The sequence below is a fragment of the Penicillium crustosum genome (assembly GCF_028827405.1).
Source record: "Penicillium crustosum strain IBT 35664 chromosome Unknown utg000003l_segment0_segment0, whole genome shotgun sequence".
Classification (NCBI taxonomy): Eukaryota; Fungi; Ascomycota; class Eurotiomycetes; order Eurotiales; family Aspergillaceae; genus Penicillium; species Penicillium crustosum.
Genome location: NW_026623124.1, coordinates 1,326,409 through 1,343,414, shown reverse-complemented (window position 1 = coordinate 1,343,414; position 17,006 = coordinate 1,326,409). Strand labels below are relative to the sequence as shown.

The window sequence follows — 17,006 nt, the reverse complement described above, 5'->3', positions numbered from 1 at the left end:
ACACTCAATCCAACCGCTACCGCGATATGTCTACGAACCCTTCAAGCTTCACCAACCTCCTACCCTAGAGAACCTGCCATCTACTGAGGTATCAGGAATACAATGGCTCGACTCAGCAACGTCTCCGTTGTTGTTCCTCTTCCATCCTTCGACATCGACCCCCTCAAGACCTTTGACGAAGGCTTCTTTGACCGTGCTGTTGACAACATCTTGTCAGAGGAGGCGAGCTTAGAAGAATCCCGGGACGAGATGATGAACGGTAACAGTGGCATGTCGAGTCCATTTGGGTATGATGGTGCGTCTGACTCCTCGAACCTCAACGTCCGTCGTAGCCAAAGGACCGGAGCCAACTCGGCGCATTTTTCCACAACATCGACCTCATCACCTACAACTACCTCCACCAAAAAGCCCAAGTCGAGAAGGTCTTCCGGAATACGGAAGATTGTTACAATGGAGAATCTCAATGATCATAGCGAAGCCCCTATTAGCCTCGAGGACACCACACAACCTCGGCGTGAGGGGGAAATCCTACAAGTTAAACCTTATCCCAGTCACGAGGCTGGTGATCACCCCCTCTACAGTTCCTAAAATTACGGACTCCGTGGCAGTTCCCACTGGTGATAACGAAATGACGGCGGAAGACAAGATCTTTGCTTCGGTGGACCCCGAAAAGCAGATGGAGGTGTTGAAGTTCGTTGTATCACACTCTTTTATGACAGAACAAGTTCAACATATTCGACGTTCGGCCCGGCGAAAATTCACTGACCAAGTCCGAGGCGTCGCTGCAGAGGCTGGAATGAACGACACCGCTATCGATGCCTTGGTTGACCACGTTCGAAAGATCTATCTCGAGGACCGTGGAGTTGCAGTAGCTGATGATGCCGGCTCTGCATTTGGGGATGAAGTAGACGGCGAGGAAAAAACACATACCAAGAGTTCGCATCGGAAACGGCGCAAGAGCAGCTCATCCCAGCCTGAGGACAAGAAGCATAAGAAGAGCAAGAAACAACACTCAGATAAGGCAAGGCGACACAGCCATGACGCTATACAGCATGATGAGCCAACCAAAGTCGTGGAGGCTTATGTCCCGGCCGGTGTTCTTACTAAAGGCCAGGACAATGGCTTAGTTAAACCGGAGGAATGGAAAGATAAGGACAACACGCCGGATCTACCAAAAATGCCTACAAACATCATTCGGGCTAGTCCCAGCACACCTATAGACCTGACTAACTCTGCCCCTTATCACGAGCTCACCCGTGAAGCGGATATGGTTCCACCTCAAAACCAAAAACTTCATGTCATCCGGGAGATCAAGCATCTTCGGGACAGCAGCAAAAATGGTATCACGTCTCACCTATCACTCGACACACCGACAGGGATTATTCAGATTCCATCACCTGACCAAGCCGTTGGACAAAAGCCGTCGAAATGTCGTGAGTCAGGTAAAGGATCACAGAGAGACAAGAACAAGCGCAAGCGCGAACGGAGGAAGGAGCGCAACAAAAATCGACGAAAGTTGGGTGGAAATCAACACCCTCAAGAGGGCTCGGTCGATCAAGCAGATGAAGACTCAATCCCGCCTTCCATTCCACAAGGAACCCCTTCCGATAGCCCAAATGGAGGCAGGCGGAGCTCCAGTCAGCTTCCGCTACCCGCCGATCCATCCCAGTGGACGATGGATTTTTGAATACCAGTGATTTGCCAGGTGTGACTCCAAGTGATGAGGTTCAGTCTAAGTATTTCTTAGGAGCCGGCAACCCCAAAGTTGGCTCGAAAAACAAGCGGGAAACGGTTTCCTCGCTGTACGATTTGTCTATTCCAGCCCAAACCCGACAGCTGTTGAAAGATTTGAATCTACCCCCGGACTTCTTGTCGTCAGATTCTTCCTTGAGTGATGCGCCGAGTGATTTTGAATCCGATCGGGATGCTTTAGATGATCCCCCGTCGCATGTTCAGATCCAGTTATCACCCCCGAAAAGCCCCTGCCTGGTCCCCCAATTCACCAAGCCTGACCCTCAAACTCCGGTGAAATCCACTGCTTTCACCATCCCAGAACCCATCAAAACCCCTCAAGCCAAACCCTTGAAACATTCTCCTTATTTCCCGCGTGTGCCAATTGATCCGGAATCATGCCTCCCGTTTCCCCCATCGACGCATCTTCTTTCGGACTCATTCAGGAGCAACTTGCACATGACCCGTTTCGTTTACTCATTGCAACCATTTTTCTCAATCGAACCCGCGGGGGTGTTGCCCTGCCGGTTTTGTTCCAAGTGTTTGAACGATACCCTACGATTAAGGCAATGGCCGAGGCAAACCCACCGGAGCTCGTATCGATGATAAACTGCCTGGGCTTTCAAAATCAACGTGCAAGGAAATGCATCACATTGGCACAAACATGGCTATCAGACCCCCCGAACAAAAGCAAAAGATATCGCAAGCTCCACTATCCACGAAAGCTTGATGGTCGAAATGTCGGTCGTGAAGAGTGCATTGACGAAGAAGATTTGCGAGTGGCATGGGAGATCGCACATCTACCCGGAGTTGGAGCGTATTCCCTTGATAGCTGGAGGATCTTCTGTCGTGACGAATTACGGGGGAAAGCCTCTGACTGGAAAGGAACGGATGCTGCAGAGATCGGGTTTGTGCCCGAATGGAAATGCGTTCTGCCACACGACAAGGAACTACGTGCTTATCTTACATGGATGTGGCTGAAAGAAGGATGGATTTGGGATTATAACACGGGTGATCTGACACTTGCGAGTGACAAGATGATGAGAGCTGCGCAGAGTGGAGGAGTTGCTCGTGAAGAAGAGGGAAATTGGGTACTAGAGACCTCCCCTGTCAAGGCTGTGAATGGATTACATGAATCAGATTGATTCCAAGTGTTGATGTACATGATGTGCTGAATATCAGGTTTTCAAATCCACATACTTGTATATGTAGTTGCCTCAGGCATTATAAATTTGTGTTCCCTCAGATTTTCAGCTGAGAGGGCTATGTACTCTTGATATATATATATATATCTCTCTCTCTCTCTCAGGATCCGATTTCAGGCTTCCATGCAGCAAAACCACGTCAGTTAAAAGAGCGGGGCCCAGATTACTCACCGCATAATCACATAGTGTGCTTCTTTCCACTTCCAACCATTTCATGCGTCGTACCTGAATGAGGTTATTCTTTTCTTTTCTTTTTTCCAACTCATATCCCTTTCTTTCCCCCAGACCCCAGACACACGGAATGCCGGATTGGTTCCCGCACATTTGCGACGTTAAGCGACCAGTCACAATCACTCACAACCAGTCACGGCCCGAACTAAGCGCCAGGACAATTGGAGACAAAAATAGGACCACATTCCCCTCAGTGGCGGTGCGAGCCTAGACAGGTAACGACTCTTTCGCGCCGTCCTCAACACGATACGGATTTCGCCATGTTTCCTGTTAGACTAAACCGCGACGATAGGAAGTCGAAGACCGTCAAGGCCAAGACAAACAAAACAAACAGAAAGACCTCAACCAAGGACCCAGAGGATCCTACCACGGCTCGCTCATCCACTTCCCAACGCAGGTCCTCCATGCCTGGACTCGAGAGATCAGAGGCCTCGTTCCTTGAATCGAGAACGAGTCTACCGTACCCTACTTTCTCCAAAGCTCACAGCAAGGAGGGCGTCCGAGCCAGCATCCCTACACCAGACCCGACCGATTTGACACATGACGACGGGAAGAACGGTCACCGCGAGAATCACCATGCGCCTCCTAGTCCGCCCCTGACTGGTCTCGACCAGGAGTCGAGGAAGGGCAGTATCGTCAACGAGGATGAGAAGGAGGCAGACAAACCCAAGAAAAAAACAAATATAAAAATCAGAGCCTCCGAAGTCAACAGGTCCTCATCGAGTCTCCGGTCAAAACGCGATGATAGCACCAAGTCCAAGTCCAGCAAGACGTCGCGAGCAGAGACCCCTACAAAGTCCAGACCTAAGGATGAGACTGAAGCTTCGCCTCGGGCATCAAGCCACAAGTCTAAGACAAAGGTCTCTGATGATCGGAAACTACCCAAGCGGTCGAGTCGCTCGACGATGTCTGCCTCACAATCGAACGTTACGCTTCGTGATATCGGCGCAGAGTCAGCTAACGGGTCCGATGCGACGTCTATTGCGCCCAACCAGCAGCATTCGGTGCCACGAAAACCCATGACCCCACCTACGAAGCCTCCCTCTCGAACCCAGAACCGATCGGCCATGTCCCATCGTCGCACTCCAAGCGACGAATCGATCGATTTTGTGAAACCAAGCAATCCAAATTCGTTTGGCGCGCCCCCCGCCTCCCCCGCCTCCGCCCGAAATGCCTGCTACTATTCCCCGAGTCGATTACTTACTGAAAAATGGTGGTTTGGAAAATAAGGTCTCGAGGGCGCTACTGGCTAGCCTCGGGCAGAAGGATCCATTTTCGCAAGGACAACCCCAGTCCCGGGCTATCGCTGGCAAAATCTTCGATCCGTATAACCGTTTACTAGATGACTACCAAAAGGTCATGAGTAAGAATGGGTCCCTCGCTGTCGCAACAGGCTACCGGTCTGTCGCCCGCCGTTTATTGGATCGTCTCGAAGCAGTGTTCGCGCGCGACATCTCATCCGAGCCATGTGGCTGCCAGATATGTGACCAAGCGGAGACAGATGATCGACCGGATGGAGTGAGCTGGGGCGAGGTTTTGGAGCTCGTGTCTGGTCGTAGGGAACTTCCCATGTGGCCTCCCTTCACAATGGCACCAACCACCGTGGATACGGGTGCGCCAGGCGATGAGCATATTCCAATGCAGAAGCTTGACGTTGACGTTCCTGAAGAATACCGCGAACACTTCATTCGGCAATCTCGAAAGACGAAGGTCGCTGTGGACAAATGGCTTTACGAGCAAAATGATCCAGGCACCAGCGCTCCTAACGAGGTTGACGATGAGACATTGACCTTCGCCATGCTCACGCATCTTGAACCCCACCAGCGCTCATTGTTCTGCTCTTTGCTTGGCATCAATTCTTCTACTCCTGTCCCGCGATCTGACGACGAAAAGCCCCGGCTGAAACCCTCAGCGCTTGTCTCGTCGGCCTCTGCAATCCAGCGTCTTTACCGACTATCCTCCCTCCCTCGCGACCCAGAAACTGCTATGTACATGCTGAATAACCCTACCCTCCACCATGTCCTCGCCACGCTTTCCGCTATCAGTGATGACGAGTGGGAGATCCTCATCTCCGGTCGCTTCGACGGATTCCTCCGCAGTGGCGCAGAAGACACAGGTCCCACCGCCAATGCCGCCGGGGCTCGATGGAACGGCAGTCGCTCCAACACGCCCTTGGGCGGCGGTATCTCTCGAGGACCGACGCCCAATTACATGGATGGCAGCTTCCGACCCTCAAGCCAAGTCAACGGCGCACCTCCATCCCCCGCCTCATTCGGCGGCCCGATCGCCCTCGACGAAGAAACTGAAATTGCCGCGTTAGCAGAAGTCGAGCGCGACATTTTCCTCGGAATGGAAGCCCTCGAAGATGCCTTCGAAGCCCTCCACTGCAAGGCCGAAGCCGTGCGACGCGCACTACGCGAACGTGGTGCCGGCCTCTCGGTAGCAAACCAAAGCCGCCGGGGCTCGTTCGTCGAAGCGCGTCTGGGAACGCCTTTCTCAGGCGTCGGTACATGGGAAAGCGGCGAAGATGACTTCCTCGACGATGATCGCTCTCTTGCGCCCGATGACTCGGCCAGTAACATCAGCTCGAACCGCCGTCGTCGGCCTAAGAGACGCACTGAGCGACGCACACCTGCGCCTGTCGAGGAAGAAGACGAAGAAGATGATGGTCTTGGTCGTCGTGATACGCGAAACTCGAGGCGGAGATAGATCGGTACCGGGGTGAAATGGGAATAATTCCTTTCAATTTACGATCTACGTGCAGCGTTGGAATCATTCGAGGACTGTTTGCTGGATAGCATGGGATATGGATATAACTGTTGCTGTCGCAATGGGCTTGACGAACTCATGATACCCCCCCTTAACTTTCTTGTCCTGGGTGTTTTTAATATGTTTCGAGCTTGTTCTTTTTGCGTCGTTTTTGTCGCGCTTGGCCTACTGCCTCCACCCCCCTTTTTATATTTTGCTCTTTTGATGATTTATGAATGCCATGAGCTTCCCTCCCACGACCAATGCCTGGCTGTGCGTTGAGGCTATGATACAAGTTTTATTTAGCATCTCCCAGCGGTTAGATTCTTAGTATTGTGCAATATAAACGAACTGGATTCTAGGTGTTGCAATGATCTATAGGATGCTATAGTCAAGTCCAAACAAGGGTATATCGAAATAAGGATCCACAGCAGCCTACGTCCACGGCTCTGAGCTTAGCTGGGTTCCAAGTCGGTTAACGGGACGGTTGGCTCTAATGAAAATCCTGATCATGCGACCACAGCCAACCCTTTGGGATGGCGAGACGCTGCTAGTAGGGATGTACTGTAACCTCGCTCTACTACATACTACAGGGGTAGTAGTATGACTTACATACCCCGCCTGAGCCCTGCGATTTCCTACCACAATAACCTAGGCTTTCAGCGCTGGCCTGGCTAGCTGGGGTCCGTCCAAGCAGCTCGCATGTACTAAACCTGTGCCCCATTCTACTACTTGTCACCAGCTACATCTTACGACATCATCCCACCGAATAGACCCCATTTACTAGGCGTACACCAACTACTCCGTACATGGATGTTGTATTGTAGATCACCGATAGTAATTCCGTGCAAGTGCGTGGCATGGGCCCCAGTATTGGAGACAAGCTTCCGTCCGATGAACAGGTGATTTGTGGCTATCTCCAGGATCTCTTTGCTGATAGATCGATTGGCTGGCACGAAATTGGATGGAGGCCGCTGGTGCCATTGGAGAGGGCCTCATACAGCACATAACAGACGATGTTCGTGACTTACTATTGTCCTTGGATTCCTCTATGCATTAGGAACATACAATTGACATCATGCGACAACTCAAAATGAATAGTAATGTATCAACACACCGATGTCCAATGCTCTTCAAGCCCTTCCAGCTCACTCACGTCGATACTCAACGATTATAGGCCAGGTCGTAAATCATGGAGTTACACATATAATTGGGGAAGACAGATAGAGAGCAATTTGGGGGTTGGAAAGAATGGACGGAATAAGTAGAGTAAGCACTCTATCGATGAACAATGGATACCATAGAAAGGTGAGTTTCCAGAACTAGGAATGGCACATTAGATCACAACCAACCTCGATCCTACGAGTTTCAATGAAAATGGAGGAAACAATCATCTACAGATGTGAAACCAAAACAGAGAGGATGAGGGCCGAAGATCAGGTCTTCTACAACATACAAGGTGAAACCATAAAACTAACGGCAAAAGGCAACTGACAGGGTCCTGTTATGTACCTACACTACTCCGTATGTAGAGTGTAAATCATGTCTGACATGAAGAAGCCTTTTGTGGGTTTAGCCCGCTGTGGGACTTGATTGGAAATCATTCCTCGCCCCGTCGCGGACCTCGGCATCCTTTTATATCCTGCTACTCCATCCCCTTGTCGATGGGGCAAGCTGCATAAGTGAGTTCCACTACTACCCACTGCGGTTTATGGTATTCTTCACCGACACGTACTCCGTACTTTGCAGAAAAATGACGGACGGGGATTAACCTGCTTATGGTTATTCATACCCCTCCTACTGTTTAGTTGGTGGAGACAATGCATTGCTGGTGCGTCCGGAGGTATCCATAGGATTTTCCTTTTCCGTACGTATTGATGTACTTTTAGCTTTTTGTGCAAGTAGATCTGTCGATGCTATTTCGGCCTACATAATGAGTATATGCTACCCCGTATTCCGTATGCACAACAGCAATAATCGAGTTTGGAAGGATGACTATTGGCGATCACATGTCACACGGGCCAGGAGCGGAAGTACTGGTAGGATCGATATGATTAGAGAGGATCTACTCAATAGTCTCTATTCGCTACTTACCGCCACGATATACGGAGGTTTTCCTCCGTATATACGGGGTACAGGAGATGTTAATGTAGATCACCAGCATCCTGGGTCGCAGAATTCGGAGATCCCGGAGATGATCATACGCTATTGATTACCGAAGTCTCAGGGTATGATTTGAGACGGTTTAGGCAGAAGGAATTACGCTAATGATCGATAGGCTAAGGCCATACGGTTATTATGTCGTTGTTTTCACCAAAATAGGAAACTTGGCCCCTTAGTCAAATCTTCAAACATGATAGAGTTGTGTGTGCATATACACGGCTCGGAACAAAGCGCTAGGGCGAGTACATACTTTCCACAAGAGTGAAATTGGATTATTGGAGACGTTTGGCAATGTATATTATTGCACGATGTGCTCGATCTTGATATAGATATCCTGTATGCGAAGGAGTGTAGAGTTGATATGTATGTCTCAGAGAATCATATACCATATATTGCAAGCTGCTACTCCAACTAGCGAGGAGCTCGGGATGCCGCTCCCGCGTCAAGTAACTGGATACTCCGTACTCCGTGCTCCATAGGGAGTAGCGGAGGCTATAATATTCCGGCCAGTTAGTTAATTCCGAGGAGAAAAGGTTAAGTGGCAAAACAAGGTTAAGGGGGTTTACCCCAAATTCTACCGGTAGAAGCTAATAGAACAACAGCCGGTAAACTGAGTTTTTTTTAAGGGAACCACTTAAGCTTTCATCTCATTCTAGTACATACATGCAAATTATTTCCAAACGCAGGCCTTGGCCAACACGAAATGTGGTCGGTGCCTGCGCTGGAATTTGGATCGGCAATGAGCGGGGCGAGGACAGTGGTGGGAAGAAATCCGTTTGGAATGAGACATGGCGTTAAGGGCTTTTTAACCCCGGGAGAGTTTCAAAATATCCGAGAAAGTATTTGCAGCACATTCTGTACGCCGTCGAGGATTGCTTTATGCTTGGGTACCTGACAGCCTGAGAACTTAGGCTGTCAACTGGAGTTGGGTGCATACAAAGTATATAAAAGTATATAAATTCGGATGCTCCCGATTACCCCTGGAGGCATATCTGAGACACTTCCAAAATGTGCGCATTACCTTGTGGACGGCCTCGGGGCCAAGATTCCTTCTTTAGCGGGCCACGATTGCCAACTCCACGATCGCTGCGGCTCTAAACCAGACCGTGGTGCGTAATCATCCTTTGGGCGATTCTACTTTGTTGATCCCATCCACTAGGGGAAGCAAGTCTCCACCAGTCCGTGCTAGCCAGTTGGAATCATACTGAACACGAACAGTGTCCTTTATCCAGAATATCCAGTTTCTTGGCATATACATATCCTGGCCAAATTAAACCGCCAATAGGGACCAAACAAAAGCCTGCTACCCGCATGACCTCCACAATCAATATTCTTTTATGCGGACGACATGAGAAAATCTTGCGTTCAGTCCTGCCGACTCCATTAAAAAGCCAGTGATTTTCACTTGTGGTTGCAGAATCAAGAGGCGGATCGAAGCTTAACCTGGCCCAATCGCATGGCCAAGAGGTTTAAGTGTCCACAAATTTCCACTATTTCTAAATAATCCTTTTGTTTTTTTTTTGACGTTCGACATTTTCTCTCGTATCCACAGCCGGCTCATTGTGCCCAGGTGTGCGGGGTGGATTACACATGAAATCATTTCTTCCTACTTGCTGGGGTCATCTCCCGGTGCCCCCCATCCACCCCCTGGTCGCCCACATTGGGCTTTGTGTCCTTTTTCTTTGTTGATTTGATGATATTGAATATGATATACAGTATTCCCGGCAGATCAACTTTATATTGTAAACGCCTCTGAGCGGTTCAGGATAGAGTCTGCTGGTGACGTATATAGAAAATCCTGGGGATACTTTTCAACACGAAGTAAAAATAATAAACTCGTCCTAATTGACCCCCGCTAGTGTTCCAGAAGCCTCGCCCCTGCAGCGAACATAGTGTACTAGCGATCTGAGCCCCCTGTCAATGGCCCAATGTGCGCTTTGGCCTTGACACGGAGAACACGGAGCTCGTGGGATCTGGATGGATTTTGCGCCTTCTTAGTGGTTCTAAAAATTGGGGGTGTGTCGTTTCCCATGCAGTAAAGTTTCTCAACGGCGAATGTCCTTGTTTAGTATGTACTTTTGTATGCAACTAAACAGTTCGCCTTGTTTATTGAGTGGACTAGTACGGAGTAGACTAACTAGGCTAAGGTTTACGGCCGTTTAATTCGACATCTCGTGGTAAACATGCGTCCTTTTATCCACCTGAGCGTCACATATGGCCTAAAGGTAGGCTAAATAGGGTAAGTGGAGCACAATATACGTTGTATACAGGGATTCACGGCTCTGGACCGTGAACTATTATGGAGATCGCACTCTCTGCCCCAATTGTCCGTATTTCCCTCAAACAATTCCACTATTCACTCAAACTTGTCGTGGATCACCCTGCTATTGACCGACAAAGAGGCCAAATGAGTTTAAGTCTCATTCTTCTGTATTTGCCTATCAAATTTTGAGTTCAATCAGTCCCAGTAGTTTGGGTGCTGTTCTTGTTTCTTTCCCTCTCATTGCCTCCGATTTTTCAACCTTCATGCCTGTGGCCTTTCATCCTTCCCAAACTATTGTTTATCTTCCGTTGCGGGCGGTTCCTGGGGTAGGTAGTGTTTAACATATTCAGCTTGTCATTCCTTGGCACTCGCGTCGGCCTTATATATCGTTTTTTGTTGCCCGGCGTCGATTACACTCTGGACCCCAGGAACGTCATATTGCAGCCTTTGATCGTACCTGGAAACTGAAACGAACCGACAAGATATTCCACCATGTCAGCACTCATTCTTATGGGCTTGATGCCTAGAAACAATGAGCACTCATTGGCAGCTCGATTGACCAGCTCCGTCGAACTTGATATCGACCCTCTCCCAGAATCGCACCGACGAGGTTTAATAGCGATCACAGTCATGGCCTTCCTTTCTCTCATTGCAACATCAGTGCTCCTCGGTTTCATCACATATCGACTTTTTTTCTGGCGCGGCAGCTATACACGTTACATCGGTTACAACCAGTACATCATTCTTATTTATAACCTTGTTCTGGCGGATTTCCAACAGTCACTTGCGTTCATTATTTGTTTACGGTGGATTGTGATAGACAAGATCGAATCTGGTTCCGCCGGATGTTTTCTCCAAGGGCTATGGCTGCAAATTGGAGACCCCGGCAGTGGTCTTTTCGTGCTTGCCATCGCCTTCCACACCTTCCTTTTAGTCGTCTGGGGACGCAAAATGCCCTATAAGTTCTTTGTCTGTTTTGTCGTTGGCGTCTGGGGCTTCGTGGCTTTAATGGTAATCATCCCATTGGCAATGCACGGTGCCGACGTCTTCGTACCTTCCGGCGCCTGGTGCTGGATCAGCGATGAATTCGAGACCACCCGTTTATGGACCCATTACATTTGGATTTTCCTTGCCGAGTTCGGCACAGTCATTCTCTACGCCGTGATGTACTTCCAACTGCGTCGGCAGATCGCCGCCTCCGCCATCCTTGGCAACAGCCAGCTGGAGAGCCTCAAGCGCCTGCGCCGCGTTGTAGGCTACATGACCATCTACCCAATCGTCTATATCATCCTATCGTTGCCGCTTGCCGCAGGACGCATGGCCACCGCTGACGGCGACGCACCCAGTATAATATTCTTCTGTTGTTCCGGCGCCATCATCACCAGCTCCGGGCTGGTCGATGTCGTTCTATATACTCTCACTCGCCGCAACCTGATCATCGACTCTGAACCCAGCCAGGACCACTCCTACAACAAATTCACCGGCAGTAAGGGCAGGCGAGGCGCCGAGACCAACTTAACCACCATCACTGCCGATCCCACCCGCAAATTGGGCGGCACTTTCAATGATGATCTTGACCGCGACGGGTCAACGGATAATATCGTTTCACCCAGCACACACGGCCACCACAGTCACGATCATGAAATGACCCCGATCGGAAAGGTGTACCAAGAAACCACCATTGAGATCACGCACGAGCCTGCTTATCCTAATGATGTGTCCAGTGAGCGGTCTAGCAAGGAGGACTTCTCCTCACCTAGGCCGCCTCATGGAGGATGGCGGAGATGAACGTTTCTCATGAACCTTCACACTCCTTTTCTTTTATTCTCGAGTCATTTAAATCGTTATCATTTGTATTTCCCCGTGGTGTGATACCCTCGATACCCCTTTTCTGTCACTATAACATGTATTCTCTCCCTCACAACTTTATCACTACCGCGTCATGTCTCACTTTCATTCCCTTCTCCTTTCTCCCTTTTCTTTCTCTTTTTATGTCTCTCTATACTTCCCCCACGCACCCACTTCTATAACGGAACCTTCTATGTATATATTTTGGAAAAGGACCGACACGTTCCTCATGTGAACCATGGCGATTCGCATGTGCTACTTAATGTTTTCGAATTTGAAGACCCATGACTTGGTTTCTACTGGAAGAATTTCCCCGTAAATTTTCGCAAAAAAAAGTGTTGAGCATATATTTATCCAGGGCACCACTGATGGGAATGGTTGATCTGAGTCTAAGTCCCTCCACCAAAATGCTAATGAACTTCAATAGTCGTAGGAAATCCTCACTAACTAAGATTCTTATAGAAATATACGCGTTCAAACCCGTCCTCCATTCTCCGATCCGTTTCCACAAACCCCAGTTTTGCATAGAACCCGATATTCTCGAACATCTTCACATTGGTGAACAACGTCACACTAGACAGCCCCTTATTTAAAGCTTCCACTTCCGCATACTTGATCATATGATATCCGTAACCTCGACCCTGCTCTCCCGGATTGACTACGACGTTGTCAATTTTGAGCGAGGTGGTCTGCTCGTCCTCATGGATGGTGATAGAGCCCACGGTCCGTTCATTATCTCTCAGGACGAGAATTTCACGTGTGCGGACCGCTTGGTCCCAGTCTTCTGTCATAGGAGCTGGTAGCTTGCCAATGCGCTCAATATATTTTGAATAGGCGGCATTGACCATGGACTCAATGGCGGGTATATCTTCGACTGTAGCTTTTTCAAGCATGAGCTTGCTTTCTGGTGGGGAGGTTGAGCTGAGAGTTGTCGCCATGGTGATAGAAGGGCAGATGATAATGACAATTGAATGTCTTCCAAGGAGACTGTTTGGAAATGTGGGATTTGGGTGCCTTGTGAGGAGAATATTGTTCCTCGCCTACGTTGTGAGTCAGAACTACCCCGCTGAACGACAACTATACACGTCCTTTTTCCCTTGGGACAATATAGTTTTTAAAATAGATGAAATTTGACATGAGCTTAAACCACAATCAGTTAGACACGTATACTGCGATGGAACCGAATGCGAATGTGTCACAGTTGAGAATTACGCAGGAGGCAGCGTAAGCTTCCCAGACGACCAACGGCCCTGAGTCCACACATACTCCGTAATTGCGGATATTTCATGACCAGCCTGGAAGTACACGCGAACATCCGGGCGCGAACCATTCATCCAGCTGATGCAAGCAATCTGGGTTCCGGGGATACAATCCGTATGAAAATGTCCTTTGGTCCAAGACATGCCATCGTAAACCATCTCGAGCACCATATTCGCGGCGTTGAAGAAGACCCGAATTCCGAAAGTGTCCGAGCCAGTCATATAACTAGTACAAGCTATGGGGGTTCGGGGTTGGGCCTTTGGGAACTTGGCGGCTCCGTCATACCAGCCGTGTTTGCTGTCGTAGCACTTTTCTATGATACCGTTCTCCATGTGCTGGAAGTAGACACTATCAATACTTTTAGTATTTTGTGACACAAATTCCGACGACATTACTTACCGGATCTTTGGTTCCGAACTCTTGGGTGCGGTGCATGCTATGTCCGTGCCGGGCATTGCTGAGCCCAGATTTGACATTTTGTCCCAGTTTCCATCATCCGTATTCTCCTTTGAGTGACGACAAGGTTATCATGAAATGGGCAATTACCTTTCACTCCGTACTCCTGAATCGTGTTGTCTGCCATCTAATAATACACCCTGATGGTCATACCAGGTCCCTTGAGCCGACAAGCGGCCAGCTTTGAATATGGCGCGGTCATGAAACGCTTCTTTCCAAGGTTGCCCTCATGCCAACCTTTAGATTGTCATGAGCCATATCCTTCATGATGTTCTCGGTGGAGAGGTAGTAGACTCGGATCTATCCCTTTCCTGTTAATCGTTTTTCTTTTGGTAGCCGTTCTTTGGGGAAGTTCACATTGTCAAGCCCACTGGAGGCGCAAGCTACAGGAGAGTATGACTTGGCCGAGGCGATGACGTTTTTCTCTGTTCCATTGCTCCATTTATCCTCATACTTCGACTCGCGGATCTTTCCTAAGACGTCTTGCATGTAGACCCGTAGGCGGCTGCTTGAATTGCAGGCCGCGATGGATGTCCCTGGAAAGCATAATATCAGCGTTGGCGGTTCAAGAAGAGTAGCCATGGGATATTCTCCATACGAAAGACGATATCGTGAGCTCCGTTGCTGGGCATGATGTGATAACAATTTTGCTTTGATTAATTCTTTGTCCCACTGATAACGAGCATATTTTGGATCGAACTCGGAGAATTCGGAAGGATTTATAGATGTAAAAGGCCACATCATATTTTGGACGTCACGAGGCCATATCGCCAACCCGGTCCGGGCATAAATTCTGGAACATTGGAAGAGGTCTGATTGTCAAAAATTTGCGATGCTTAACACACGAGTAGCCAAAAATTGTAGCACATCACGCAAACAAGGCCCAGAACCCCAAGGAAGCTCCCGGATTGTCAATGCACAAGTGGTAGCACAAGAAAGTAAACAATTCGTTTCAAGGGAATCAATTTACCGAAAGATCTGATGGGTGAAAAAGTAATTGCTTGGGGGTCTGGCCAACGTTGAATAATGCAAAGGCTGCCTGCCATGTGACGAGCAGTCGATTGTACTACGAGATATATAAAATTCTCATCTAATAATTGCTCCCACCCTCCAGATCAGGGTGAAGGTGTGGAAATGCAGATTTAGCAAATATTTCGCGCAACATTCTATCAGTGAGAGATAGAGGTGTACATTGAGGTTTTAATCCGATCAAGTTGAAATGTTGGACTAATTCGCATGTTCAGACCAATATTCTTCAACAACCAGTATGTACTCATGCAATTCCCAATCCTACAATTTATAGGTGGATATCTATGCATGGTGGATCTCTAAGGAAAACGGGCTGCATGTGTTGATCGCTACCGAATGGAATAGACGGCAGAGAGAAAGGAGAGACAGAGGGGAGGCAGGACCTGTCTACTAGCCAGCAAAGAGCTGCTGTCGCCAGGGGCGCCTGGTCCCTCAAGGCCAACGAAACCTATCTCTCGCCTGTTGAATGAAGTTCCACAGCAATTCCTGTAGCTGGTGTTCACCCATAGATTCCTTGATTATTGGATATACCCCTTTGGTGCGAACCTGTACAGATTTGTCAGGCTGAGACTCGGGGGAAGTTTCCCTTGTCTACTGATTCAAATAGATCTTCACCTTCGATACCCTGAAACAATGGAATCTGACAGTGCCGTACTTTTTTTACCATTTCAGCCTCACCCCTCTTTCCCTCACAAGATCTTTCCTCCCTAGGTTCTTCCTACATCATAGCTTTTGCCATCACAGGGGCATATGATGAAAGGAACATTCTCCTCATCTGCTTCCTTAACGGCATCAAGGTTGTGAACATAATAAGCTCATCAATATCGTTTGACTAACTTCCGATGTCCGATCCTAGAACTGCCGAAACTGCTCTTCCCAGGAAGTCTTCCTTGAAGTCAATGGCAGAGCGCCAGGGTGTCTCACCTTTGCCGATATCCTCGAACCACAAACGCCCGGTTAAGTCCAACCAGACCGGTCTGCATCTGTAAGAATTGCGTACTTGGAAGTCTTAGACTCATCCCAATGAGTTCGAAATGAAGGCGTTGGTGGATCTAAGAATGCCCCTCCTCAATTCAACGACATACTAGAGACCCTAGAATGCGAAGAAGAAGCGCTGTAAGCCCTTGATGAGGATAGTATCATGACACTTGTTCCCGGCACCTGCATCTGATCTGCATTGAACCACTATTTTTTGGAATCGGTGGAACGGTTTGGAGCTCAAACAGCGCAGTGATGACGCAGCATTGCACCGTTTGAAACAACTTGTCGAACACTTTCAGAACCTCGCATATTAATACTTTCCCATTCAATTTTGATCCTGAAGAGGCAGGTCTCAATACACCGCCATACAGCTACCGAGAATCCGTTTTGAGATGAGTTGTCCATCACAAAGAAAAGCGCGACAATCTAACACAAATTGTGGCGTACAGGGCAGCGACACACGAAAAAAAAAAATTATCCAAGGGAACAAATAGCTGCGCTGTGCTGACATCTTTAACCTAATTGGTTAGACTAAGCGTGGCCACAAATCGCCTCGGCATACGCCTGGATCACCGGCGATATCTCCAAAATACGAACTCATGCAAACATTAGCCTAGATTACCCTAAATCTGCAGTGACTGCAGAATATCCGCACTGCGATGACAGTGATGATTTAAACACCCATCTTCGCATGCTAGTTTGAGATACTACCCTCACATTGTATTCCTTATCTCCCCTGAGTTCTTATCCCGTTTCTCTTTTAAAGATGTCATCTCACTTGGGACTCACTTTCACAGGAATTGACGTATGTACCCAATGTTGTTGGTGGAGAATGAAGGTGAATTTAGGTTCTACGGGGGCCACTTTTGCGATCGGATAGCTCTCCGGGAGTGCGACCCTGATCACCCATCCAATGGGACGATGATGACAGAACTGTTCTCATTGGCGGAACCACCACGAGTAGGAATGAGGTGGCATACAGGTAGAATCCACACTATTGTTACAATAATATTTAATCGGGATGAGGGTCGAGGTGAGGTTTAGGTGTCACTACACTTGCAATAACGAACTACTACCTTTTAGGGTTATTC

The 17,006-nt window shown here is 48.6% G+C and overlaps 7 protein-coding genes across 7 annotated transcripts; 4 read left to right on the top strand and 3 right to left on the bottom strand.

Annotated features, from left to right (window-relative positions):
* Window positions 1-102: 102 nt before the first annotated feature.
* On the top strand, window positions 103-2,876 carry N7487_007568 (putative pre-mRNA splicing factor; the record flags this gene model as incomplete). The annotated part of the gene is made up of 4 exons (XM_056875298.1): window positions 103-514; window positions 582-1,549; window positions 1,612-2,109; window positions 2,178-2,876. The coding sequence occupies 4 exons, from the start codon at window positions 103-105 to the stop codon at window positions 2,874-2,876; spliced, it is 2,577 nt and encodes an 858-aa protein (XP_056727486.1).
* A 551-nt stretch (window positions 2,877-3,427) lies between these two features.
* Window positions 3,428-4,396, top strand: N7487_007567 (uncharacterized protein; the record flags this gene model as incomplete). The annotated part of the gene is made up of 1 exon (XM_056875297.1): window positions 3,428-4,396. The coding sequence occupies one exon, from the start codon at window positions 3,428-3,430 to the stop codon at window positions 4,394-4,396; it is 969 nt and encodes a 322-aa protein (XP_056727485.1).
* A 130-nt stretch (window positions 4,397-4,526) lies between these two features.
* N7487_007566 (uncharacterized protein) lies at window positions 4,527-5,876 on the top strand (the record flags this gene model as incomplete). Its single annotated transcript, XM_056875296.1, has 1 exon — window positions 4,527-5,876. One exon carries the CDS (start codon window positions 4,527-4,529, stop codon window positions 5,874-5,876), a length of 1,350 nt encoding a protein of 449 aa, XP_056727484.1.
* Window positions 5,877-10,833: 4,957 nt separating this feature from the next.
* gprC lies at window positions 10,834-12,129 on the top strand (the record flags this gene model as incomplete). Its single annotated transcript, XM_056875295.1, has 1 exon — window positions 10,834-12,129. The coding sequence occupies one exon, from the start codon at window positions 10,834-10,836 to the stop codon at window positions 12,127-12,129; it is 1,296 nt and encodes a 431-aa protein (XP_056727483.1).
* A 503-nt stretch (window positions 12,130-12,632) lies between these two features.
* N7487_007564 (GNAT family N-acetyltransferase) lies at window positions 12,633-13,127 on the bottom strand (the record flags this gene model as incomplete). The annotated part of the gene is made up of 1 exon (XM_056875294.1): window positions 12,633-13,127. One exon carries the CDS (start codon window positions 13,125-13,127, stop codon window positions 12,633-12,635), a length of 495 nt encoding a protein of 164 aa, XP_056727482.1.
* A 270-nt stretch (window positions 13,128-13,397) lies between these two features.
* N7487_007563 (uncharacterized protein) lies at window positions 13,398-13,904 on the bottom strand (the record flags this gene model as incomplete). The annotated part of the gene is made up of 2 exons (XM_056875293.1): window positions 13,398-13,797; window positions 13,849-13,904. The coding sequence occupies 2 exons, from the start codon at window positions 13,902-13,904 to the stop codon at window positions 13,398-13,400; spliced, it is 456 nt and encodes a 151-aa protein (XP_056727481.1).
* Window positions 13,905-14,205: 301 nt separating this feature from the next.
* Window positions 14,206-14,537, bottom strand: N7487_007562 (uncharacterized protein; the record flags this gene model as incomplete). The annotated part of the gene is made up of 2 exons (XM_056875292.1): window positions 14,206-14,441; window positions 14,504-14,537. 2 exons carry the CDS (start codon window positions 14,535-14,537, stop codon window positions 14,206-14,208), a joined length of 270 nt encoding a protein of 89 aa, XP_056727480.1.
* Between the last annotated feature and the right edge of the window lie 2,469 nt (window positions 14,538-17,006).